This window comes from Humulus lupulus, chromosome 1, assembly GCF_963169125.1.
Source record: "Humulus lupulus chromosome 1, drHumLupu1.1, whole genome shotgun sequence".
NCBI lineage: Eukaryota > Viridiplantae > Streptophyta > Magnoliopsida > Rosales > Cannabaceae > Humulus > Humulus lupulus.
In genome coordinates this window covers 17,867,930-17,889,002 of record NC_084793.1, presented here as the reverse complement: position 1 = coordinate 17,889,002, position 21,073 = coordinate 17,867,930, and the positions used below count along the sequence as shown (strand labels likewise).

General features: G+C 33.6%; 3 protein-coding genes across 6 annotated transcripts; all 3 read right to left on the bottom strand.

The window, feature by feature from the left end:
* Positions 1 to 3,956: 3,956 nt before the first annotated feature.
* Positions 3,957 to 7,060, bottom strand: LOC133789783 (uncharacterized). The gene is made up of 5 exons (XM_062227538.1): positions 7,009 to 7,060; positions 6,360 to 6,490; positions 5,240 to 5,354; positions 4,353 to 5,156; positions 3,957 to 4,245 (listed from the first exon to the last, which is right to left on the bottom strand). Exons 1-5 carry the CDS (start codon positions 7,058 to 7,060, stop codon positions 4,217 to 4,219), a joined length of 1,131 nt encoding a protein of 376 aa, XP_062083522.1. The 3' UTR covers positions 3,957 to 4,216.
* Positions 7,061 to 7,125: 65 nt separating this feature from the next.
* On the bottom strand, positions 7,126 to 10,127 carry LOC133787986 (monooxygenase 2-like). Its single transcript, XM_062225586.1, has 6 exons — positions 9,973 to 10,127; positions 9,716 to 9,862; positions 9,509 to 9,577; positions 8,283 to 8,448; positions 7,954 to 8,182; positions 7,126 to 7,838 (listed from the first exon to the last, which is right to left on the bottom strand). The coding sequence occupies exons 1-6, from the start codon at positions 10,044 to 10,046 to the stop codon at positions 7,288 to 7,290; spliced, it is 1,236 nt and encodes a 411-aa protein (XP_062081570.1). The 5' UTR covers positions 10,047 to 10,127; the 3' UTR covers positions 7,126 to 7,287.
* Positions 10,128 to 12,609: 2,482 nt separating this feature from the next.
* Positions 12,610 to 20,712, bottom strand: LOC133787939 (uncharacterized). 4 transcript variants are annotated; one of them, XM_062225582.1, is made up of 14 exons: positions 20,541 to 20,712; positions 19,605 to 20,199; positions 16,624 to 16,705; positions 16,453 to 16,509; positions 16,045 to 16,100; positions 15,292 to 15,526; positions 15,047 to 15,130; positions 14,693 to 14,767; positions 14,174 to 14,257; positions 13,899 to 13,963; positions 13,587 to 13,818; positions 13,413 to 13,501; positions 13,202 to 13,316; positions 12,610 to 13,121 (listed from the first exon to the last, which is right to left on the bottom strand). In XM_062225582.1, the coding sequence occupies exons 2-14, from the start codon at positions 20,186 to 20,188 to the stop codon at positions 13,080 to 13,082; spliced, it is 1,800 nt and encodes a 599-aa protein (XP_062081566.1). In that variant the 5' UTR covers positions 20,189 to 20,199; positions 20,541 to 20,712; the 3' UTR covers positions 12,610 to 13,079. The 4 variants fall into 4 exon arrangements, with proteins under 4 accessions (XP_062081566.1, XP_062081568.1, XP_062081567.1 ...); XM_062225584.1 differs by having other exon boundaries at positions 16,624 to 16,709; positions 19,618 to 20,199; XM_062225583.1 differs by having other exon boundaries at positions 19,605 to 20,194.
* Positions 20,713 to 21,073: the final 361 nt, after the last annotated feature.

The window sequence follows — 21,073 nt, the reverse complement described above, 5'->3', positions numbered from 1 at the left end:
CAAGGTGTCATTACTTAAGTGTATATATATCATTCAGCTTTGAATTTTATAATATAACAATAAAACAAAAGTGTGAGCAGAGGAGAATTGAGTGAAAAGTGTGCCTAAAGTTGTGAGTAGTGTTTTTGAGAGCCTAAATGTTTTGACACAATAATGATGTTTTTGGAAAGTTTTAACTAGTGCCGAGTTTGCTTCTGTGTGTTGGGAAGTTGTATAAGGCCATTGGTGATTGTAATGTTGAAATACTTTAATATGAATTTAGCCCTAATTAATTCAAGAGAATCAAACAATAAATAGCCAAAGATTAGCGGAAGCATACCGGAGTCCATAAAATCGATTTTAGAGTGGTATGATCTGCATCAAAACTTTCTCTGAAACTTTTGTCTCTTGATGATGGGGATTCAAGAGTGAAAAGATACGATGCAAAATGGGGACCAATACCTGTTTATTAATAACTGAAAAAAAACAGTAATTAATTCATTTTTGACTATTTCTAATTTGGCCCCTCATCAAATCAGAAATTGTCTTTATGGTATTCACATATTAAAATCATGACAATAATGCCCTTAAGACATAAACTTTATTCCAAAATAGATCACATAATTTTTGACTCATTTATATGATGACCCAACACACATTTTATATATACAATTGTGACCCAAATAAATAAATTTCTAACAATCTCCCACTGGGCCACATATGTATATATATATATATAAATGTGTTAACCGTATTGAGCTCATAACTTTATCATCATAACCATAGGCATGTGCAATCTCGTCCATTAACTATATCAACAAAGGATCAAAGCGATTTTCGTTGTATCAATCACAACTAAACCCATCAATGGTCACATATATCGATACAGTTAAATGACATAGATCAATCATGATAATGTGGTATGAAAATTACATGCATGGTGATATATTCATGTCAAATTTCAATTGGTCCTACTTTACTTTATAGAGATCAAAACTTTAGCTTAATGTATAAAGTGAAATAAACTGAATAACATAATTTCTGATCAGAAAAATATCCAATTATACAAGTTTCATGAAACACATAAAAAACACAAAGGATAATAAAGACAAACTCCCACTGAATCTAGATATCCTCATACTCTAAAACACCTATACGAGCAGTGTGCTCATGAAAGACCTTGGGCGGCAAACCCTTAGTAAGGGGGTCTGCAATCATGGAGTTTGTACCTAAGTGTTCTATACAAATCTGTCTATTCTGTACCCTTTCTTTTACAACAAGGAACTTGATGTCAATATGTTTTGACTTTGTCGAGCTCCTGTTGTTGTTGGAATACAATACAGCTGACTTATTGTCACAATACAACTTAAGTGGTCTTTCAATTCCATCCACAATGCGCAGCCCGGTGACAAAGTTTCTCAGCCATATACCATGGTTGGATGCCTCATAACATGCAACAAACTCTGTTGCCATGGTGGATGAAGCTATGAGTGTTTGTTTTGCACTCCTCCATGATATAGCTTCACCACCTAACAGATATATGTAGCCTGAAGTGGATCTCCTACTATCTTGGCATCCCGCAAAGTCGGAGTCAGAATATCCAATGATCTCAAAGTGATCTGACCTCCTATATGTGAGCATGTAATCTCTTGTTCTCTTCAAATATCTCATAACCTTTTTGGCTGCTTTCCAGTGATCAATTCCTGGATTGCTTAAGTATCTACCTAACACTCCAACAATGTACGCTATATCCGGACGCGTACAAACTTGAGCATACATTAAACTCCCAACAGCTGAAGCGTAGGGAATCTTTTGCATTTCTTGAATTTCAAGGCTTGCTTTAGGGCATTGCTTAAGACTAAATTTGTCTCCTTTAACGACAGGGGTATCACCTGGTCTACAATCTTGCATGCCAAACCTTTTGAGTACTTTATCGATATAGCTCTTTTGTGATAATCCAAGAATACCCTGAGAACGATCTCGATGTATTTGAATTCCTAAAACAAAAGAGGCATCACCAAGATCTTTCATCTCAAAATTTCTTGACAGAAATCTCTTGGTTTCGTGCAACATGCCTATATCATTTGTGGCAAGCAGTATGTCATCAACATACAAAACCAGGAAAACATGTTTACTCCCATTGAACTTGTGATACACACAATCATCAACAACATTCATCTCAAAACCAAACGAGAGAATCACTTGATGAAATTTTTGGTACCATTGACGGGAAGCTTGTTTGAGCCCATAAATGGATTTGGTCAATTTGCAAACCATCGTCTTTGGGTCTCCTGACACAAAGTTTTCAGGCTGCATCATATATATTGTTTCATCAATGTTTCCATTGAGAAATGTTGTTTTCACATCCATTTGATGAAGCTCTAAATTATAATGTGGAACAAGTGCCATGATTGTCCTAAAAGAGTCCTTTGATGAAACTGGAGAAAAGGTCTCCTTAAAGTCAATCCCTTCCTTTTGAGTATATCCTTTTGCTACAAGACGAGCTTTATACCTTTCCACATTACCTTTTGAATCCCGTTTTGTCTTAAAAATCCATTTGCAACCAATCGGTTTCTTTCCTTCTGGTAATGGGACAAGCTCCCAAACTTTATTGTCTTGCATAGACTTATACTCTTCATTCATTGCTTCAATCCAATTTTGAGAGTTAGAACTTTTCACGGCCTGATGAAAGTTGATTGGGTCATCTTCCATCATTCCATTTTCATCCTCATGTTCTTGGAGAAATATAATATAATCATCAGAAATAGCACTTCTCCTTTCTCTCGTGGATCTCCTTAATGACATTGGTTCTTGAGGTTGTTGAGTTTGTTCTTCTGGAGCAATTACCTCATTTTCATTTGGGGTTTTTTGAGGTTCCATATTCACTTTCTGATCAATGATAGGTGTAGGAACCTGAATATTGTCAAAAGTGATAGCAAAAATTGGGTTTGAATCCAATTCCTCTTCAAAAGAAATATCTCTAACCTTATTTCTCCCCCCAAACTCAACATCCTTGAAAAATTTTGCAGTACTCGTCTCAAAAATATTTTTGAGTGTGGGATCATAAAACTTATAGCCCCTAGATCGCTCAGAATAACCAATAAAGTAGTTGCTCACTGTTTTGGAGTCCAATTTCTTTTCATGTGGCCTATAAGGCCTTGCCTCAGCTGGACATCCCCAAATGCGAAAGTGCTTTAAACTAGGCTTTCGGCCTGTCCAAAGCTCATAAGGTGTTTTTGCAACTGCTTTAGTTGGTACTCTGTTCAGAATGTAAGTTGTTGTCTTTAATGTTTCTCCCCAGAGAGACTCAGGTAAGGTAGAATGAAAAATCATGCTCCTTACCATATCCTTAAGAGTCCTATTGCGTCTTTCAGCTACACCATTCATGCTAGGTGATCATGGCATGGTGTACTGTGGGACAATACCACATTCCTCTAGGAATTTAGCAAACGGTCCTGGACGTTGTTCGCCTGAGCCATCATATCTACCGTAGTACTCACCACCACGATCGAATCTGACGTTTTTAATCCTTTTGTTGAGTTGATTCTCAACTTCAGCTTTATAAGCTTTGAACACATCCAGAGACTGTGACTTTTCATGAATAAGATATAGGTACCCATAACGTGAGTAATCGTCTATGAATGATATGAAATATTGTTGACCATTCCATGATGCTGTAGGGAATGGCCCACAAATATCTGTATGAATCAATTCTAAGACATATGTAGATCTGTTGGCACCTAATCTCTTAGTTTTGGTCTGTTTTCCCTTGATACAATTGACACAAACATTTAAGTTTGTGAAGTCGAGAGACTCTAAAATGCCATCAGCCATAAGACGCTCAACTCTACCTTTTGAGATATGACCTAAGCGCTTATGCTATAATGAGGCTGAATTTTCCTTATTTAATTTGCGTTTAGTACCACGTGATTCCACATGCAATGTTTCATTATAGGATGCAATTATTTCTAGCAAATAAAGGTTGTCATAAGCATTCAAGTAACCAGTTCCAACAACATTTGAATTTAAAGACAAACTAAATTGATTGTTTCCAAAAGAACAACAATATCCAAATTTGTCCAATAATGAAACAGAAACTAAATTCCGTCTAAAAGACGGTACAATAAAAGTGTCTTTTAAATCCAAATAAAAACCAGTTCCTAATAACAACCTAAAATGCCCAATAGCTTCAACTTCTACCGATTGTCCATCGCCCACAAAGATGTGTCTTTCACCATCACTTGGCTTTCGGTAGCTCAGGCAACCCTGCATAGAAACACTTATGTGAGTAGTAGCACCAGAATCTATCCACCAAGTGTTTCTAGGTACAGAAACTAAATTAACCTCAGAACAAACCAACGTAAGAATCATACCTTTCTTTACACGCCATGCATGATACTTGGTACAATTTTTCTTCACATGTCCAAGCTTGTTACAAAAGAAACAACCATCTGAATCCTTCTGTTGTTTCTTTTGGGTTGGACCCTTAGCAGCTTCATTCTCAGATTTCCTTTTCTTGCCCTTATCTTTAGAGGCACTGGCCAAATGAGCACTTTCAGTTTTATCTTGCTTCAATCTTTCTTTCTCTTGCACACAGTGAGAAATGAGCTCATTTAGAGTCAATTTCTCCCTTTGACAGTTATAACTAATTTTGAATTGGTTAAACTGTGCAGGAAACGATATCAAAACCATAAGAACAAGCAAATCCTCAAAAAGCTCGATCTTAAGTGCCTTAAGTTTTGAAGCAATTTGGTACATTTCCATAATGCACTCCCTAACATTTCCTCGACCCTTATACTTCATGGACATCAAGGAAGCCAGAAGTGAAGTCATTTCAGCCTTATCATTTCTAGCGAAACGTTTTTCAATTGCATCGAGGAAATCCTTGGCCTTAGTGATCTCTTCAGATTTTGTGCCTCCAAAGGCTTCTGGAATGCATTGTTGCATGATCATTAGACTCATGCGATTAGAACGATCCCATCTCTCAAACTCCATCTTTTCATCAGGAGTGCTTTCTGCAGTAATAGGTGAAGGTTGTTCTTGCCTTAATGCGTAGTCTAATTCCATGCTACCAAGGTTTACAAGTAATTTCCCTTTCCAATTCTTGAAATTTGTCCCATTAAGCATGGGAATAGAGTTAATGTTGGCAGTTATTGTGGCAGGAGTAGATGAATTAACTGAATATATAACAAAACAAGCTCACATAAGAATCCATATAAAACAATAAATTCAAATAATGGTTAATCCCATCTCAAGATACCAAATATAATATCAATATCAAGTCTTTGGACAATAATATTAACTATAAGTGATACTCTTGTTGTAGCGATCAAACATTGACAATGAGTTATGTCAAACAATATGCAATCTTTGGACTAACATATTGCTCACACAAAATACCATATAATTGTCACACATTTATCACCACAGGTATGCATGAAATTCGGGCAAATACTAACTCACATTTGGGTTCGTTAATAAACGCATGAATTACATACATACATACAATTATCTTAATATTTTAATTAAATTAATCTACACAAAAGTGATCACTTTGGTGATATTTTGTTTCAATTAATCTATTTAAAATATTAGATACTCTTAAGAAAATCTGAAACCAAATTTGAATATTAAGAGAGAATATATAGGTCTAATATGGGGTAATAAAAAGAAACAGATCAATATCATATATATATATATATATAGGGCGGCGCCTAAATTATAAGAGACGATATTTATTTCACACTACAGTGTGTCATGGTCATACTTTGTGCGATCAATCAAGAACATATATAATTCTCATCTCCCTGTTAATGTTCTATTTGGTTTAAACGCCTCCATCATATATATATATATATATATATTATACTGATATTGATTTTGGAAGTGTATATATATATTGACAGTGTATTTAAATATTTACGAATATATACTTCCTTACAACATCAATTGAATCAATACCACATGAATTCCTAAATTCATAAATAAATGAATTCTGACAACTTTTAAACCTTCTTATATTCAACAAGAAACAATCATTATTCTTTACAAGTCAGTTACGACTTGTCAAATAGAATATATATAAAACAAACCATATATGTATATGTATAGAGGCGTATCACAATTTACAGAAACAAATCTAAAAAATCACAAATCGCATTATTGTGATATCGCATATGTTAATATATCTACTTCATCATAAACCAAAAAATAACAAAACAAAAACATAATAGAAGATCATAACAATATTATAGTAAATCCTCAAGAATTAATTTAGGGATGGCTCTGATACCACATGTTGAAATACTTTAATCTGAATTTAGCCCTAATTAATTCAAGAGAATCAAACAATAAATAGCCAAAGATTAGCGGAAGCGTACCGGAGTCCATAGAATCGATTTTAGAGTGGTATGATCTTCCAATTTTGCATCAAAACTTTCTCTGAAACTTTTGTCTCTTGATGATGGGGATTCAAGAGTGAAAAGATACGATGCAAAATGAGGACCAATACCTGTTTATTAATAACTGGAAAAAAAAAACAGTAATTAATTCATTTTTGACTATTTCTAATTTGGCCCCTCATCAAATCAGAAATTGTCTTTATGGTATCCACATATTAAAATCATGACAATCATGCCCTTAAGTCATAAATTTTATACCAAAATAGACCACATAATTTTGGACTCATTTATATGATGACCCAACACACATTTTATATATACAATTGTGACCCAAATAAATAAATTTCTAACATGTAATTGATCTCAATATAGTGGAGAATCCTTGAGAGGAAGACTGAAAGTAGACCTTTGGTTTGGTATAATTCTTGTGTTGTTCTTTTCTCTTGTTTGTTTTTGCTATGTTATTTTCTCTCTTGGTATTGTTGAGTTTTGTGTTGTATATTTACAACAATAAATTTAGTCAAATAAAATAATTATCTAACACTATTATATTTTAATTAATTTTATTTTGTTTATTTTGCGTCTCTCTACAATTATATTTTATAGCCTTTTAGCTAATCAGCAGTACATTGTAATGACATGTGGGACTCTCTCACTTTGCTATATTCTCTGTCTCCCATCTTATAAATCGTTAAAAAAAATTGTAATGCCTTGTAAGGGAAGAAGAAGAGAACTCTGACCAACATCCAAAAACCCAAAACCAAAACTCCAATAACTCGTCCTAATCCCTAAATACTGAATACTAAATACATAGATTAAAAACCAATCATGCTTTATTGTGAAATTGAAAAGATAGGAAAGCCCCCTCAGACTACATGATGTAGTAGTATAGTAATGGTACTAATAGTCAAGAAAGTTTGAGTTTTCCACAATCAAAACTAGCCTTCTTCAACAGCAAACCAGCTAAGAATTTAGCCAAACATGTGTCTCTTAAGAAAGTCATCAATTTTCCATCACTTTGCTGGAAAAAACCAACCATGTAAGAAGTGCTTATGAGGTCAAAGCTTCTCCATTTCCTCTCTTTGGCATACTTCTTCAACCCCACCTCAATCCTATAGTATTCCTCTTCCTCTTCTTCTCCTTCACTTTTTTTGCTTGGTTCTTTCATCAAGGCCTCAGCAAGGCACCTTGCCAAAACAATGCCATCTTCCAAGGCACAGCAGCCACCTTGGCCGATGTCCGGAGTCATAGGGTGGAGGGCATCCCCGGCAACACAAGCATTGCCTTCGCTGATATTTCCCCATAATAGCTTCAAAGGGTTTCTATAATTCAACGGGGATGACAAAATGCAGTCCAGTGTGGTGTTCTCTATTACAGCTTTTACCTTCTCTGGCATTTTCCCTAGCTTGCTCATTACAAACTGCTTCAATTCAGCTGGATTATCTTCTTTCACTTTCTCTATAAATAATTTAAAAAAAACAACAAACATGTAAGGCTATCATGTATATCCATACATAAGTTTTAATTAGTACTATTTTGAGTATGAGAATGTATAAGTTGTTTGTTACAATACCTTGTCCTGAGGGGGTCCAAGTGAAAAACCAATAGACAGAGTTATCATTACAAGGAAGAACACCAGATCGAACACCTTCACCGAAGAACTGCATGAACTTAGGCTCAAATCCATGGCTTTCGGTAAGGAAAGTACAGCCCCTAATGGCACGTCTTCCTGTGAAAGACAGCTTCCCCAATCCCAACCATCTTCCCACCACTGAGTTCACTCCATCACACCCAATCAACACCTTTCATACAATAAGATAAGACCTCACTAATTAATAAGCTAATATATATAGCCTTTTTCTCAAATGAAAATATAGGATAAAAATGGTGATATTACTTTACCTTGGTCCTGATAATGGTTCCATCAGCAAGATGAAGAAGCTTAGAGAAGCCTGAGTCCTCAATTGCAACCACCTTGGAGGAAAATCTTATAGTGCCACTTGGGAGTTCCTTTGAAAGAGCTTCCAATAGAACTTTCCTTACTACACACCTAACTTCGTGGTCTCCTCTGACAAAGTGAAAGTCATATGTAGCTAGTAAGTTCTTAACTTCCCAATCCAACAGATATATGAGAGAAATTGCAAAATTCCCTAAGCTCTTATCTAGTCTTACTTTTATCATCTCTCATATATCACCAACTCCAACAATAAAGGACTGATTTTGTCATTTATTTATATTACTATATAATGTAAATATAAAATGAATTGATGATTGCAGTGAAGTATAGTAAAAGTGACTTGAATATGATGAGCCACATTAATAATCTGCCTCAAAAATAAATTAAATACTATAGCATAATCATTTTCACAAAAATAATAACAATTCAAAGACTTTTTTTTTCATGCAAAAATATATATTAGATGCAAAATTAGTGCAATAATTCAAAATATTATTCCACCCTGTTATAAAAATTAATATTTTTGTTAACAAAATACATTCATATCACTCACATCAACTTTTTTTTACCTAATATCTATTTTTTTTCTTTGCACAAGTCTAGTTCTCAATTATAATAATTTAAATATTTAACACAAAAATCTATATCTCAAAATTTATATTTGTCTCGTAATAGTCTAAACCTACTTCACTCTTATTCTATTAACTTAAATAGAATGATGATATTAGACCCTTCATTTGTTGCATTAACTAGTAATTATTGTCTAGTAAACTGTCTAGTTATGATTACAATATGAAAAAACAACTCAATAGATTATTCTATTGTTTTGTAAGTATATATTTATATATTGAAAAATGTAATATAATGTTGTTAATAAAGTAGAGAAAATATTAATAATATTTGGGCAATTCATAAATATGGAAGAGGGAAAGGGAAGAAGTACAAAAGAAAAAAAAAATTATTCACTCATATATATCTGTAAAGTATAATAAAAAAATAAATATTTACTCATATATGATTCGGTGAGAATTTTTTGAAAAGATAATTAGAAGCATATGAGCTTAGAAACATGACAAAAGAAGGAAAAGTAAGTCAAGAGTCATCTAACAAGACAAAAATAAAAGATAAGAATCTATTGTATTGTATGGTAACACAAAGATATGTGACTAACTGTTTTCCGTTGGCCATAAACGACATCTCCGAAGTCTGAACTCCTGAAATGGTAGAAGTGGTAGAAACCCTGTGCAGGCATGTAACCAAATATATATATATATGTATATATATATATAGTCTTAATAATACTCACTTTTACATGTTTATTAGAATAAAAATTATATATATAGATAGATAGATATATGTGTATATATATACTATATACCCATTAAAGCGTTCATGTCGTTGGCGAAGGGAGTCACCAATACCAACCGCATCTAAGGCCTTCCAAGCATTAGTCCAAGTTGTAAAAGCAAACCCAGTTGTCCTCAAACTATCTGAACCTTCCAATACCAAGCTTCTAATCCCCTCCCTAATTAACATTTTCATTAATAATAATCCCATTCAAAATCACAACTACTAATTAATTACTACCATATATAAATTAACTAGCTAGAAGATAATTAAAAGGGTCTACACTACCTGTGGAGTCCTAAGGAGGTCGTTAGACCAGCAATCCCAGCTCCCACAATCACTATATCTTCTTTCACTTCCATTATTTTTGTTTTCTTCGTATAATGACCTATATTGAAATGGGTCTATATATGTTTATATAGCTCTTGAGTTGGGTGCTTTTATTTTTATTTTAAATGATTGAAAGGAACGTGTTTCAATGGTACGATGATGGTATAATAATAATAACACCACCAAATAAGAGACCGTAATAGTAAAAGTACCAAGTGACGGAAGCCAATACGTAGGTGTTGTATGTAGTAGTTACAAAATCCAAACACCATATCTTGGTGTTTTGTTCGTTAGGTACGCGATGGCTAATAAGGCAGCACCAATTAAAATTCATTAGATTTAAAGAGTGAGGAGCTTTACCAATTAAGATTATTGATATTGTTTTAAGAATATTGTAGGTGACGAAAGCAAATACGTAGGTCATGTATATATTGCTAAGAATAGTATAGTTTCGTTATTTGATGATATATATGTTTGTATATTGTTATTTACAACGTTAATGTTAAGGAATTGGGTGAAGTTTTCTGGCTACTACCAACAAAATTAGACTATTATATTCCTTCTTTTTCATATATAGTAGAAATTATTAGTTATCTTTCACATTCACGTACTAGGCTTGGCCGCCCTTCTCTACATGTAAATAATTATTATTTGAAAAATGCTCATCTCAATCCACCTGAATTGTTATCAGTGGCAGATTTGGAGCTTTTTCGTTTGTTCATTATAATTTTAATAATTTAATTATTGAATATATTATCAACTAACCACACAATTCATCAATCAAAACTTTACATTTGGCCAAATAACATTTCTTTTACTACTTTTTAGTTCGATTTAGTGTGGATTGATTTTGCTATCAAATTGTTTTGTGCGCACGCATTGTCGTGTGGTTGTAAACAAAGAAATAAAACTTTAATTATAATTATATTAGTAGTAATAAATTCAAAATATATAGAAAAATTATAATTTACTAATATTACGTAGTTGTATATTCATTGTTACTGGTTTCGACAAAAATTGTTTGATATGAGGGGCATTGATAAGTACATTCTTCATCATTCTCGTAATGTAATATCCGCAGTCGATATTATTTGATTGATTACGACAATATATAAAGATTGGTAATACATGTACAAATCTTAGTATTAAATATCTTAAACATTTTTATATATACATAAACTCATATACAAATAAAAACATATCGTATGTTGGAAATACATTACTTCTGCTGGGCGTTTATAGATCTTTTTACGTGCTTTCATTCTTTTCATGAAATTCATCTCAAATGCATCATAAATGATCTGCTTAATGGTTGTCCAATTATCTAATGATACAAATTTGTTATGAATATTTTAATGTACCCATATTCTTGTATTAATTAACATACATAACAAACAATCAAAATTTAATTACCACTTTATTATACCCATTTTTTTTCCAAATCAAAACATATACATTAGTTACCATTTTAACTACATTACTCTATTTTCTAAAAAGAAAAAGCACTTTAATTCCTTATAAAGATTTCTCCAATAGTAATATAAGGTGACACTGACACCCTAGAGTGTTATGTAACATTTCTCTGCATAATTAGCTACTAAGTAGTATCTTTTACAATGTGATACCAAAGAGTATCATGCATATTTTATAACAAATATATACTAACTAGTGAAATGCATCATAATTATATAATTTGATGATTGGTTTCTAAAATAGTATACCGTATAATATGACACTAGATAGTATCCTACATAAATAACTAAGTGGTAGCTTTTATAATGTAATACTAAAAAGTATCCTAAGTATTCTATAACAATTAACTGCTAACTAGTGAAATGCATTATAATTATACAATTTGATACTAATTGGTATCTAAAATAACTTGATGCTATTATGTATATCATACAATCTCATACTATATGAATATTGTACATAATAAACTACAAAGTGGTATGTGATACCAAAAACTATCCTGTGTATTTTATAACATGATTCCAAAAATATTTTACAATGTAATACCAAAATAAAGTAACCAAAGTATTAAATTAAGAAAGTTAATGGCGATGTGTTGCTAATAATCAAATTGTATTATAGTAATATCCTCCTTCGCGTTTGAAATCAATATTTTCCTAAAGAAATGTGTAATAAATTAATCATTAGTTTAATAAAGTTATATAAGAAAAATTGAAATGGTTGTGAGTAATTTGAGAAAAGTTTATTATTTTATTAAATCAAATAAGATCAGTTATATATAATAATAAATAATATGTTTTGGGTATATTATTTTATCTCTAACAAAGTTGTTATTATTTTATTCTAATCTTCGAAAACATCTCTGATTAGAATACAAGTGAAATAGACCAACCGAAAACACCTCTGATTAGAAAACGACAATAATCGATACAAATAGACCAGGAACAGGTAAAGAATTAGAATACAACCGAAAACATCTCTGATTAGAAAACGACAATAATCGATACAAATAGTTAAAAACGACGATAAAAAAAATAGACAAGAACAAATATACGAAGACGTATTTGAAACCATTAATACAATCAGCAAAGAGTTGCTTATAGTATCAATATGCTCATAAAAGAAAAAAAAAAATTGTCACCGTTACCATTATCTTCTTTCAGCTGACCAAACACCCAATTCCTTTAACATAGCATTTGTCCACAAAAATCATATCTATATAACATACAACTGAACAAAATAGAGATTGACCATGTCCTATCTTAGATCAAACAAAATTGATGTGTCTGGAACTAATACCAAAATAAATTCAGAAAATGGGTCAGAAGGCCAGCAAAAGTAATCAAAAGGAGAGCAGCCATTTTCACCTACAAACATCTATCAATTTTAATTGCACTGGCAATAATAACTGCCCTCATGTGCAGCAAGCTTCTTGTAACTTGAGATATTTTTTATAAGTCATCTGCAGTTCGCGCTATGGGGATGAACATCCTTTTTGCTGGAAAAAATCGCCATTTACCAAAAAGGACGCTAAGGGCCCCAAAAAATAGGCAGGCATACGAGTCATCTTACAAGTACAGAATTCCAGAACCTTATCTGCTTTCGGGGAATTTATCTTCGTAGTTTTGGGGTAACTGCATAGAAAGATTGGAAATTTCAAGGAAAAGGTAAGTAAGCAAATTATGTAATTAGAACCAAGACAATGTGTGCATACCATGTATGACGCAGTAATCATCTTCCCAGCAAACCATCTCCCATGGAGAGCACGCTGTGCAGCTACTGCTGATTGTGTATGTTCAAATCTCAGATATACAAAGCCTACACTGTTCCTATGCATTGAAAAGACCGAGTCAGTATCTTGGTAAGGGGTGAGATGATTCAAGGAAATGAAGAAGAAAAAAAAACAGGTGAATTTTATTGCTCACTTGTCTACAAATATATGTTTCAAATTTCCGAACTTCGAACATTCTTCCTGTACGTCTTCTTTAATGTCCAAATCGAAATTTGGCTCCGTCTGCCAGAGAGAAAATATTTCATGTAACACAACCAGTAACAGAAAACCAAAAAAAGTACTATTTTAAAAAGCAAGCAATATCAACCTCGGCTGTAGGATCAAACATATTTTTTAGTAGCAAACATTCACTTGGAACACCAATTGTATCTATAGCAGGAACAGTGACAGTAGGAACTTGAAGACCTCCACCACCAAGTCCAAGGGCAGGAATAGGAGCTAGTGGAACAGCAAGGGAAGTCATCATTGTTGGAGCTCCCATAATTGGAGGTCCTGGTAGAGTAAAACCAGGGGTATTGACAGCAGGAGTACCAGTCATACTGCATACAATGCAAATGTCAGATCAACTGATCAAGAATCAAAGAAGAAAGCATATAAGATCAGATACAAGAATATAGACCTAGTTGAAGTGCCACTCCGATCCAATTTCTGCATGAGAAGTGCTCGAGAATGTGCATTCAGCGCCTGAAATTAATTTTATCAGCATGACAGCTACTTTAATTGAGTCCGAACCCTTTCTTTTTTTTCAGTTATGGAATATTTTAAAAAATAGTAGCAAGAAATAAAAACATTTTCTCTTTGTCTACTTTAGTGTTTGCGTGTACTGAAACATGTAAGGCTCAGCTATTGACATTGTTTTCTTTAATCAAAACTATGAAGAAAATTTATCCCTACCAATCCACTGCCTTCATCATCATCAAAATCCCCAGTGTTCCCTCCAAGTTCTTGCATTCCAACTTGATCGGTAACAGCTGACACCTAAAAACAAAATGAGGTAAAGAAAAAAAAAAGAATAAATATCAGGAGAACAATACTCCAAGATCTAATACAGAAAATGATTCTTTCTAACAAAACATTCTTTTGAAAAACAGCATTTGCAATTCATACAACATAAAAGGAATAACAAAACACGTTAATTTCAGATAAAAGGATCAGATGGACAGAAGTGAAGCCAGAGGCTTTTAAAGTTTTGTTTGATAATAATATTAATTCACCCAGATCTTTGGGCATTTCAAAACTTAAAGAGGTAGACATGCATAATATGTGAGATCCACCAAAACCAGACTAGAAATAGAATTCAATAAGTACTAATTCAGTGCAATGACAAAATAACTGAAAATGTGAAAGAAACCCAAAAACAGGTCATATATTCCATAAATACTTTTACTGCAGTATCAAAATAAGCAAAGTTACCTTAAGAGTTCGACCGCCAATCTCCAGTTGTCCATTCAAACTCAGTGCATTTCTTGCATCTTCAAGACGTCCAAACTGGAAAAAGAAATTAATCAAACCACCAACAAATTCAAAAGGAATCAATTAAGCATACAAGGCAGCTTGATGCCACCCTCAGAATCCGTAGCAGGTAAAAAAACCATAACCAAAATCTCAATTATATAATAATCAATAATATTATTTTATGGAAGCTTGAAAACAGAAGGTAGCCTACTGCTTGTTACATGTGAGATTGCTGAACATTCAGATTGGGGAGGGGGAACCACATTCACGAGTTGCCAAGTTACAATGATAGCAACTAATGATTACACCTACCTGGACAAATCCAAAACCTTTGCAAAGCCCAGTTTCATCAAGAGGCAACTGCACAAGCTCCACTGGACCAAATGCTCCAAAAACCTGCGTATAATACACAGATTAAAGATTAATATATCAGCATGCATATTCCTTCTTAAATAAAAGAAAGGGACAAAAAAAGCATAAATTGTAGTTCATAAGCTTGTTTATTTTATTGATAAGAGATTAAAGGTTGCAAGCACTGCGTACAGAAAAAGACTTACCTGACGAAGATCTTCTTCTTTTATACTTGTATGTAAATTGCCAACATAAAGCCTTCTAGCACCTCCCGAGTAAGGCCCTATAAGTCCACCTGCTCCAGCAGCAATGGCTGCAGTTGATTGAACCAAATTCTTTTCAGCTTCCGATGGCTTCACCATTACTGGTTGACCTAGAAGAGGCTGACCAGATAGGGCAATGGCCATAGGCACTGACATCACATCATAGAACTCAATATACCTACAAAACAAAAATGAACTTAGAATACCAACAAAGTCAAAAAAAAAGTTAAACATAATAAAATGCTTTAACTTGAAAAAATTACCCCTTGTTGATTACACTATCTCTATATCCCCCAATTTATTTACTTTTTTCGAAACTGGGTTCCTCACCTAACCCTACAATATTTGAGAAACATGAAACTATTGCAATTTCCATGTAAGTACCTAGGAGGGATTCAAACATCAGACCTTGTGAGAGTAAACCATAGGCCTGATCATTTGAGCTACCCACCCCATTATTCCTACTTCAAAATTAACTTTATAATCAATTCAAACAAATATGGACAATATTAACCTACATACCATCAATTCAAGTCATGCTCTCTAAATAATAAATAAAACAAGATGTTGATAGGCATCAGTTAATAACTTAGTATTGATGATTAAAAAAGCTGACAGTCTTATAGAACCTATGCTTAGAATAAATATATAAAGGTAGATAGATGTAGATCAATTATGGAGACATGAAAAACGTACCCAACACCCTTAGATCGTCTCGAATTTCGGTCCATGATGAGACGTACATCTCGAACCTGCAAATCATAAAGGAGTTACACTGTCAAAAGATGTAAATAATTGTGGCACTTCTTTTAGCAAATTAATAATACTCAGCAGAAAACCTATGCTAACATTCATTCAAAGAACAATCACAAAATTATCACAACATGTCAACATCTATCATGTAATATATTAATGAAAAGAATTCAATCCTGACTTATGAAAAGAATAATCCCAAAATTGTCACTATATCTAGCATGTGGAATATATAATTTAAACTAGTATGCGGCATTTTGTTTAGAGGCATTTAGCAGTATAGAATCTTTTGCTTCATGTAACATATTCTATTAATTACAAAATGAGACCAGAAAATAGAAACATACTAACCTTGCCAGCTCTTGAGAAAAACTCATAGACATCTCTTTCATCTGCCTTTAGACATATCTGTCAATTTTGTTTGTAAAAAAAAGGAAAAATACAAAAAGTTACATCATACATGATAGTAGCAAAGAAAATTCAAAAGCGAACAAAGTGTAAGGCATATCAATGAATGGTTACCTGATAAGCAAATACAGTCCTCTGATCCCGCTCTGGGTCAACCTCTGGTTCTGCCTGTTCCTCTTTTTTATCTTTATATCTTCTGCAAGAGAATGAAAAAGAAAAAATGAGCTGAAAATCTTGAGTTAACAATATGTTCTAAAACTATTCCAAGGAAACACAGAACATTTAAAGATCAAGAACAGTGTTGGATCCTTGTGTGATTAGCAATATTTGACGTGGCAAAAGATCCCTCAATTCACAGGGAAATTAGAAAAAGGAGAAAACTCCATAAAAAATAAATAAATAAAAATTTATCCTCTGCACAAAGGTCAAACCCTTGTAAAATAGCCCTGCAGAGAACTGCGTAAAGTTAACATGAACAAACAATACATGCCGTGTCTCAAAACAAAAGATCTGAAAGTCTTGAATTTTAATAATAATCAAACTGTAGAAGATACAGCAATTAAAAAAGTGGATACCCATACCTAGAAAGTCATCTAAATAATCCTATTCCAAACAGAAGAATGACAAAGATTATCTACCTTCTACAAGCAACAAAATATTGAATGGAAATAGCATTACAGTGTCCTGTACCTTCTACAAAAATACACAATCTTAAAGGTAAACAGCACCATAGTATGTTGTATGGATGGCAGTGCCAAAAGGACCTAGTTGGAAATATCTGGAACCTGTTAAACGTTTATTATACTCCAGAGAAAGAATCACAACCATAAAAAACAAACTGAGACCCTAGGACTTGAGAAGACTGTCTATTTCAATATTGCGTAAAAGTCAGCAAGCCCACTCAAAACAAGATCCCAATTGATGCAATGCCAAAATGTAGCAGAATAATATGTCGCCCAACAAAGGTACAATCTCTTAGATGATCTGTATGATTGCAATTTTCCAGGGACATGAGTTGAAAAAGATGATGTTCGCAGGTTAAAAAATGCTGGGAACAAATTCAGTTTTTATTTTTTTCCCCATAAAAAGACTGCTACAAAATCCCATCTAGATGTGATAACAAAAGAATGCGAATCCTCTGCAAAGTTTCAAACTTGGCTCAAAGGCAGTAGAGCAAAGTAGGATTTAAAAATGCAATGATTGGAAAAACTATGACCTCCTCTAACCTTAAATTTAAGGCAGGCAACTAATTAATAATTATTATAGTTTAATATAAAATGTAAAATACGGCCCAACTCGAAGACATTTTTCCACAAGCACCAGAAGATGAAATGCTTCTCTTAAGCAAAGCCCATCACTCCCTCACCAGCATTTCTGCAACAGAATAAATATAATTAAGCAACTGAGGTCAAACGTGGAGGATAACGAAAATCATAACATGACATCACCGCCGGTCAAAATCTCCAACATAGAACCCTCAATCTTTTGTTGCAAGCCTTTATACTAGGTTCCACAAAGTTTAGGAAGAAACATTTAAGACCTGAGTTCCTGTGCCTGGCCCAATTGCCAGAAAGACCATCTGAAGACTGCTCTAGCATATCTGCGAGTTCCCAGAATCTAGTCTTTATTAAAATTCAGAACTTTATGGCTATTAAATAGAAGAATTGTAGAAGTAACTAATGAGCCTTTAGTTAGCCTACGGAGAATGTCAATTTAGACTAGAGTGTAAAACCCATTTGCCACAAGATAGTTATAATTGGGAGGGAAAATTAAAAAGACAACATCAAAATGGGTGTGATTCCTCAAGCATTGTAGTACCTGCCTCAACTTGAGTTGGCAAACAATCAAACAAACAGGGACAAGATGAATGTAGTAGAAAGAAGAAAAACTATCCTAGCATCAAGTGAGTTCGTACAAAAGCAAGATAATTATTCACATGGGCCATGTGTATTATGTCTTATTAAAGTTATTCCAAGAGTGTCCACTCTAAAGACCATCAAACAGCTCAGTAACTTTGCTGTAACAACCAAATATTCCATCTTAACTTCCACTACTGAGAGAGATCTGAAGACTGAAAGTATCTCAAAAGAGAGGCCAATAAACAGTATACTTCCATTTTATCAAAATCCTAAATGATGCAAATCATATCCAAAGTCCTAATAATGTCTTCATAACCACAAAAGAGATTCCATAGAAAAAAAATCAACAGAAACAATACCACAGAGTTTTAAAAAAAATAATAATAATGTATATAACTATAACATCTAACCACCACACACCTACCCACCCTCCGACAAAAGACCAATGTCAAGCATTAACAACCAGTCCACCAAAAATGCCGCCATCTATAACACGTTACACGTCAGCTCCTTCACAAAGGTAGTGGGCACATCTCATAGTCATAGCATAAATAAATATATATCATGTCCTCTGAACCCTATAATCTTACTCTTAGAAGTTACAACCCTACAATCTTTGAGAGGACAAAAACTCTAGCAAATAGATTGGTTACCACACAAAACATGACATTTTTGCTGAGCTATGAACAACAAAGCAGCTCAAAGGCAAACATAAAATAATGCACACCCAAGGCAAAGGGAGAAACAAAAAAGATTGAGATGTCAAAGAAACAGTAAAAGAATGAGGGAACTAGCCAAGATAAGTCGCTAACTGAAATTTGAACAGAAAGTCTAGTAGTTAAGAAAGAAATTAACAATGGCCAAGAAAGCACATAAGAAGATCTTGACAGCAAGTGCCAACTCACGACTGTAATCCACGTCTACGCCAATAAGTGTAAACCACATATAAGCTAAAGCAGAGATATATGATTATTATGACTAGGATACACAGAATTGCAAAGAAAAACATTGATCTGTTCAATTATTACACCATTATTTAAATGCAATCGTATAACTTATGCAACCAACAACTCATTCTCATAAATACAATAATACTTGCAATAAAGTACATAATTTCCAATCACAAGTAATTAGTAATAGTTAAATGCTAGTTTGAATAATCCCAAAACTTCTGCAGCAAATATCAAATAAATAGCTATGACAATAACAAACTAAGAATATAATTACAAAGTGTACCTGCTTTCTCTGTTTTCTCTGTCTCGTTCTCGCACCACCTCCCTCTCCTTCTCTCTTTCTCTTAGTTCCTTGTCATGACTCTGCTCCCTTTCAGCGCCACCACTCCGATGCCTTTCTGAATGGCTCTGGCTCTGGCTCTGGCTCCGGCGTGACCTCTCTTTGTCTCTGTCTCTTTCCCTGTCACCACCTTCGCGGTCACGCTCTCTCCTTTCCCCTCTCTCTCTTCCATTCCTCTCCTCCCTATCCTTATCCTTACTCTTCTCCTTGTCTCTATCCTCCCTCTCTCTGCGATCTCCGCTACTCTTGTGTCGTTCCCTATCTCCATCTTTGGACCGGGAACGGTGACGAGACGAGCCCTTTTCTTTATGTCGACCATGGTCACGGGAATCTTCACCAGATTTTGAACGCCTTGAACGACGCTCCCTATCATCATCCTTATCGTCACTTCTATGCTTCGAACTTCGACTGCGATCTTTCTCGGAAGATTTCACAACTTCATCACCGCCATTAACAGTCTCCTTAGCCTTACGGGGTTCAGGATTTTCTACAGTGTTCTCTAGATATTCATACTCATCAAAATCCATAGAAACCTATCCTGCCAACAATGTAGGTTTTGACAATTAAAAACTCAGTAACGGCTAATTATCAACAACAACAACAACAACAAAAAACGCTAAAAGTTAGTATAAATAATACATTAAAAAAACCTAGAATTCTCGATAACTAGGAAAACTGTATTAGTATAATAAATCAAAAACGGAAACCATATAAAAGAGAACTAAATTTGAATTGAAATGCAGTGCAAAACCCATAACCCTAGAGAACACGAGAGAAACCGAAATGTAATAAAGAGCAGAGAAATTTCCCAAAATGATATTGATTCGGAAACTAAATGGAAGAATTTATGGAGTTATAGCGTGAAACTGAATAATTTACCTGTGATTTGTACAGAAGTAGAAGAGCACACTGGAGTGAATCCCCGGTGAGAAAGCTTGAACTAGGAAGCTGAACAAAAAGGACGACTTTGGAGCGAAAGGCTCACTATTACAGAACAGATTACACGGTGCGTTGCGTCAGTCTCTCCCGCTAGGGTATAGGGCTTGGGTTTCTTTATTTTTTATTGGACAAATTGCAAATTTGCATTTTTCTAGTTTTGTCCCTTGTATTTTGTTGTTGTAAAAACACTTCAAATTATTACCATTTTTTATATAAAAAATCCTTGTATTTTTTTTTTTTTTGACAAACCCTTTATATCTTATTTTGGCGTAAAAACACTCTAAATTATTACTATTTTTTTATTTTTAAAATCAAATTACGATAAAAATACCAAATCTTTCATAAGATTACATATAAGTATTCAATTATTCTTTTAAATGATATTAATAGCTTCACTTAATTACCAATTAATTTTTTTATGACACTAATATCAATTTTTTATTAATAGTTACACTTAATACTAAAATATTTTT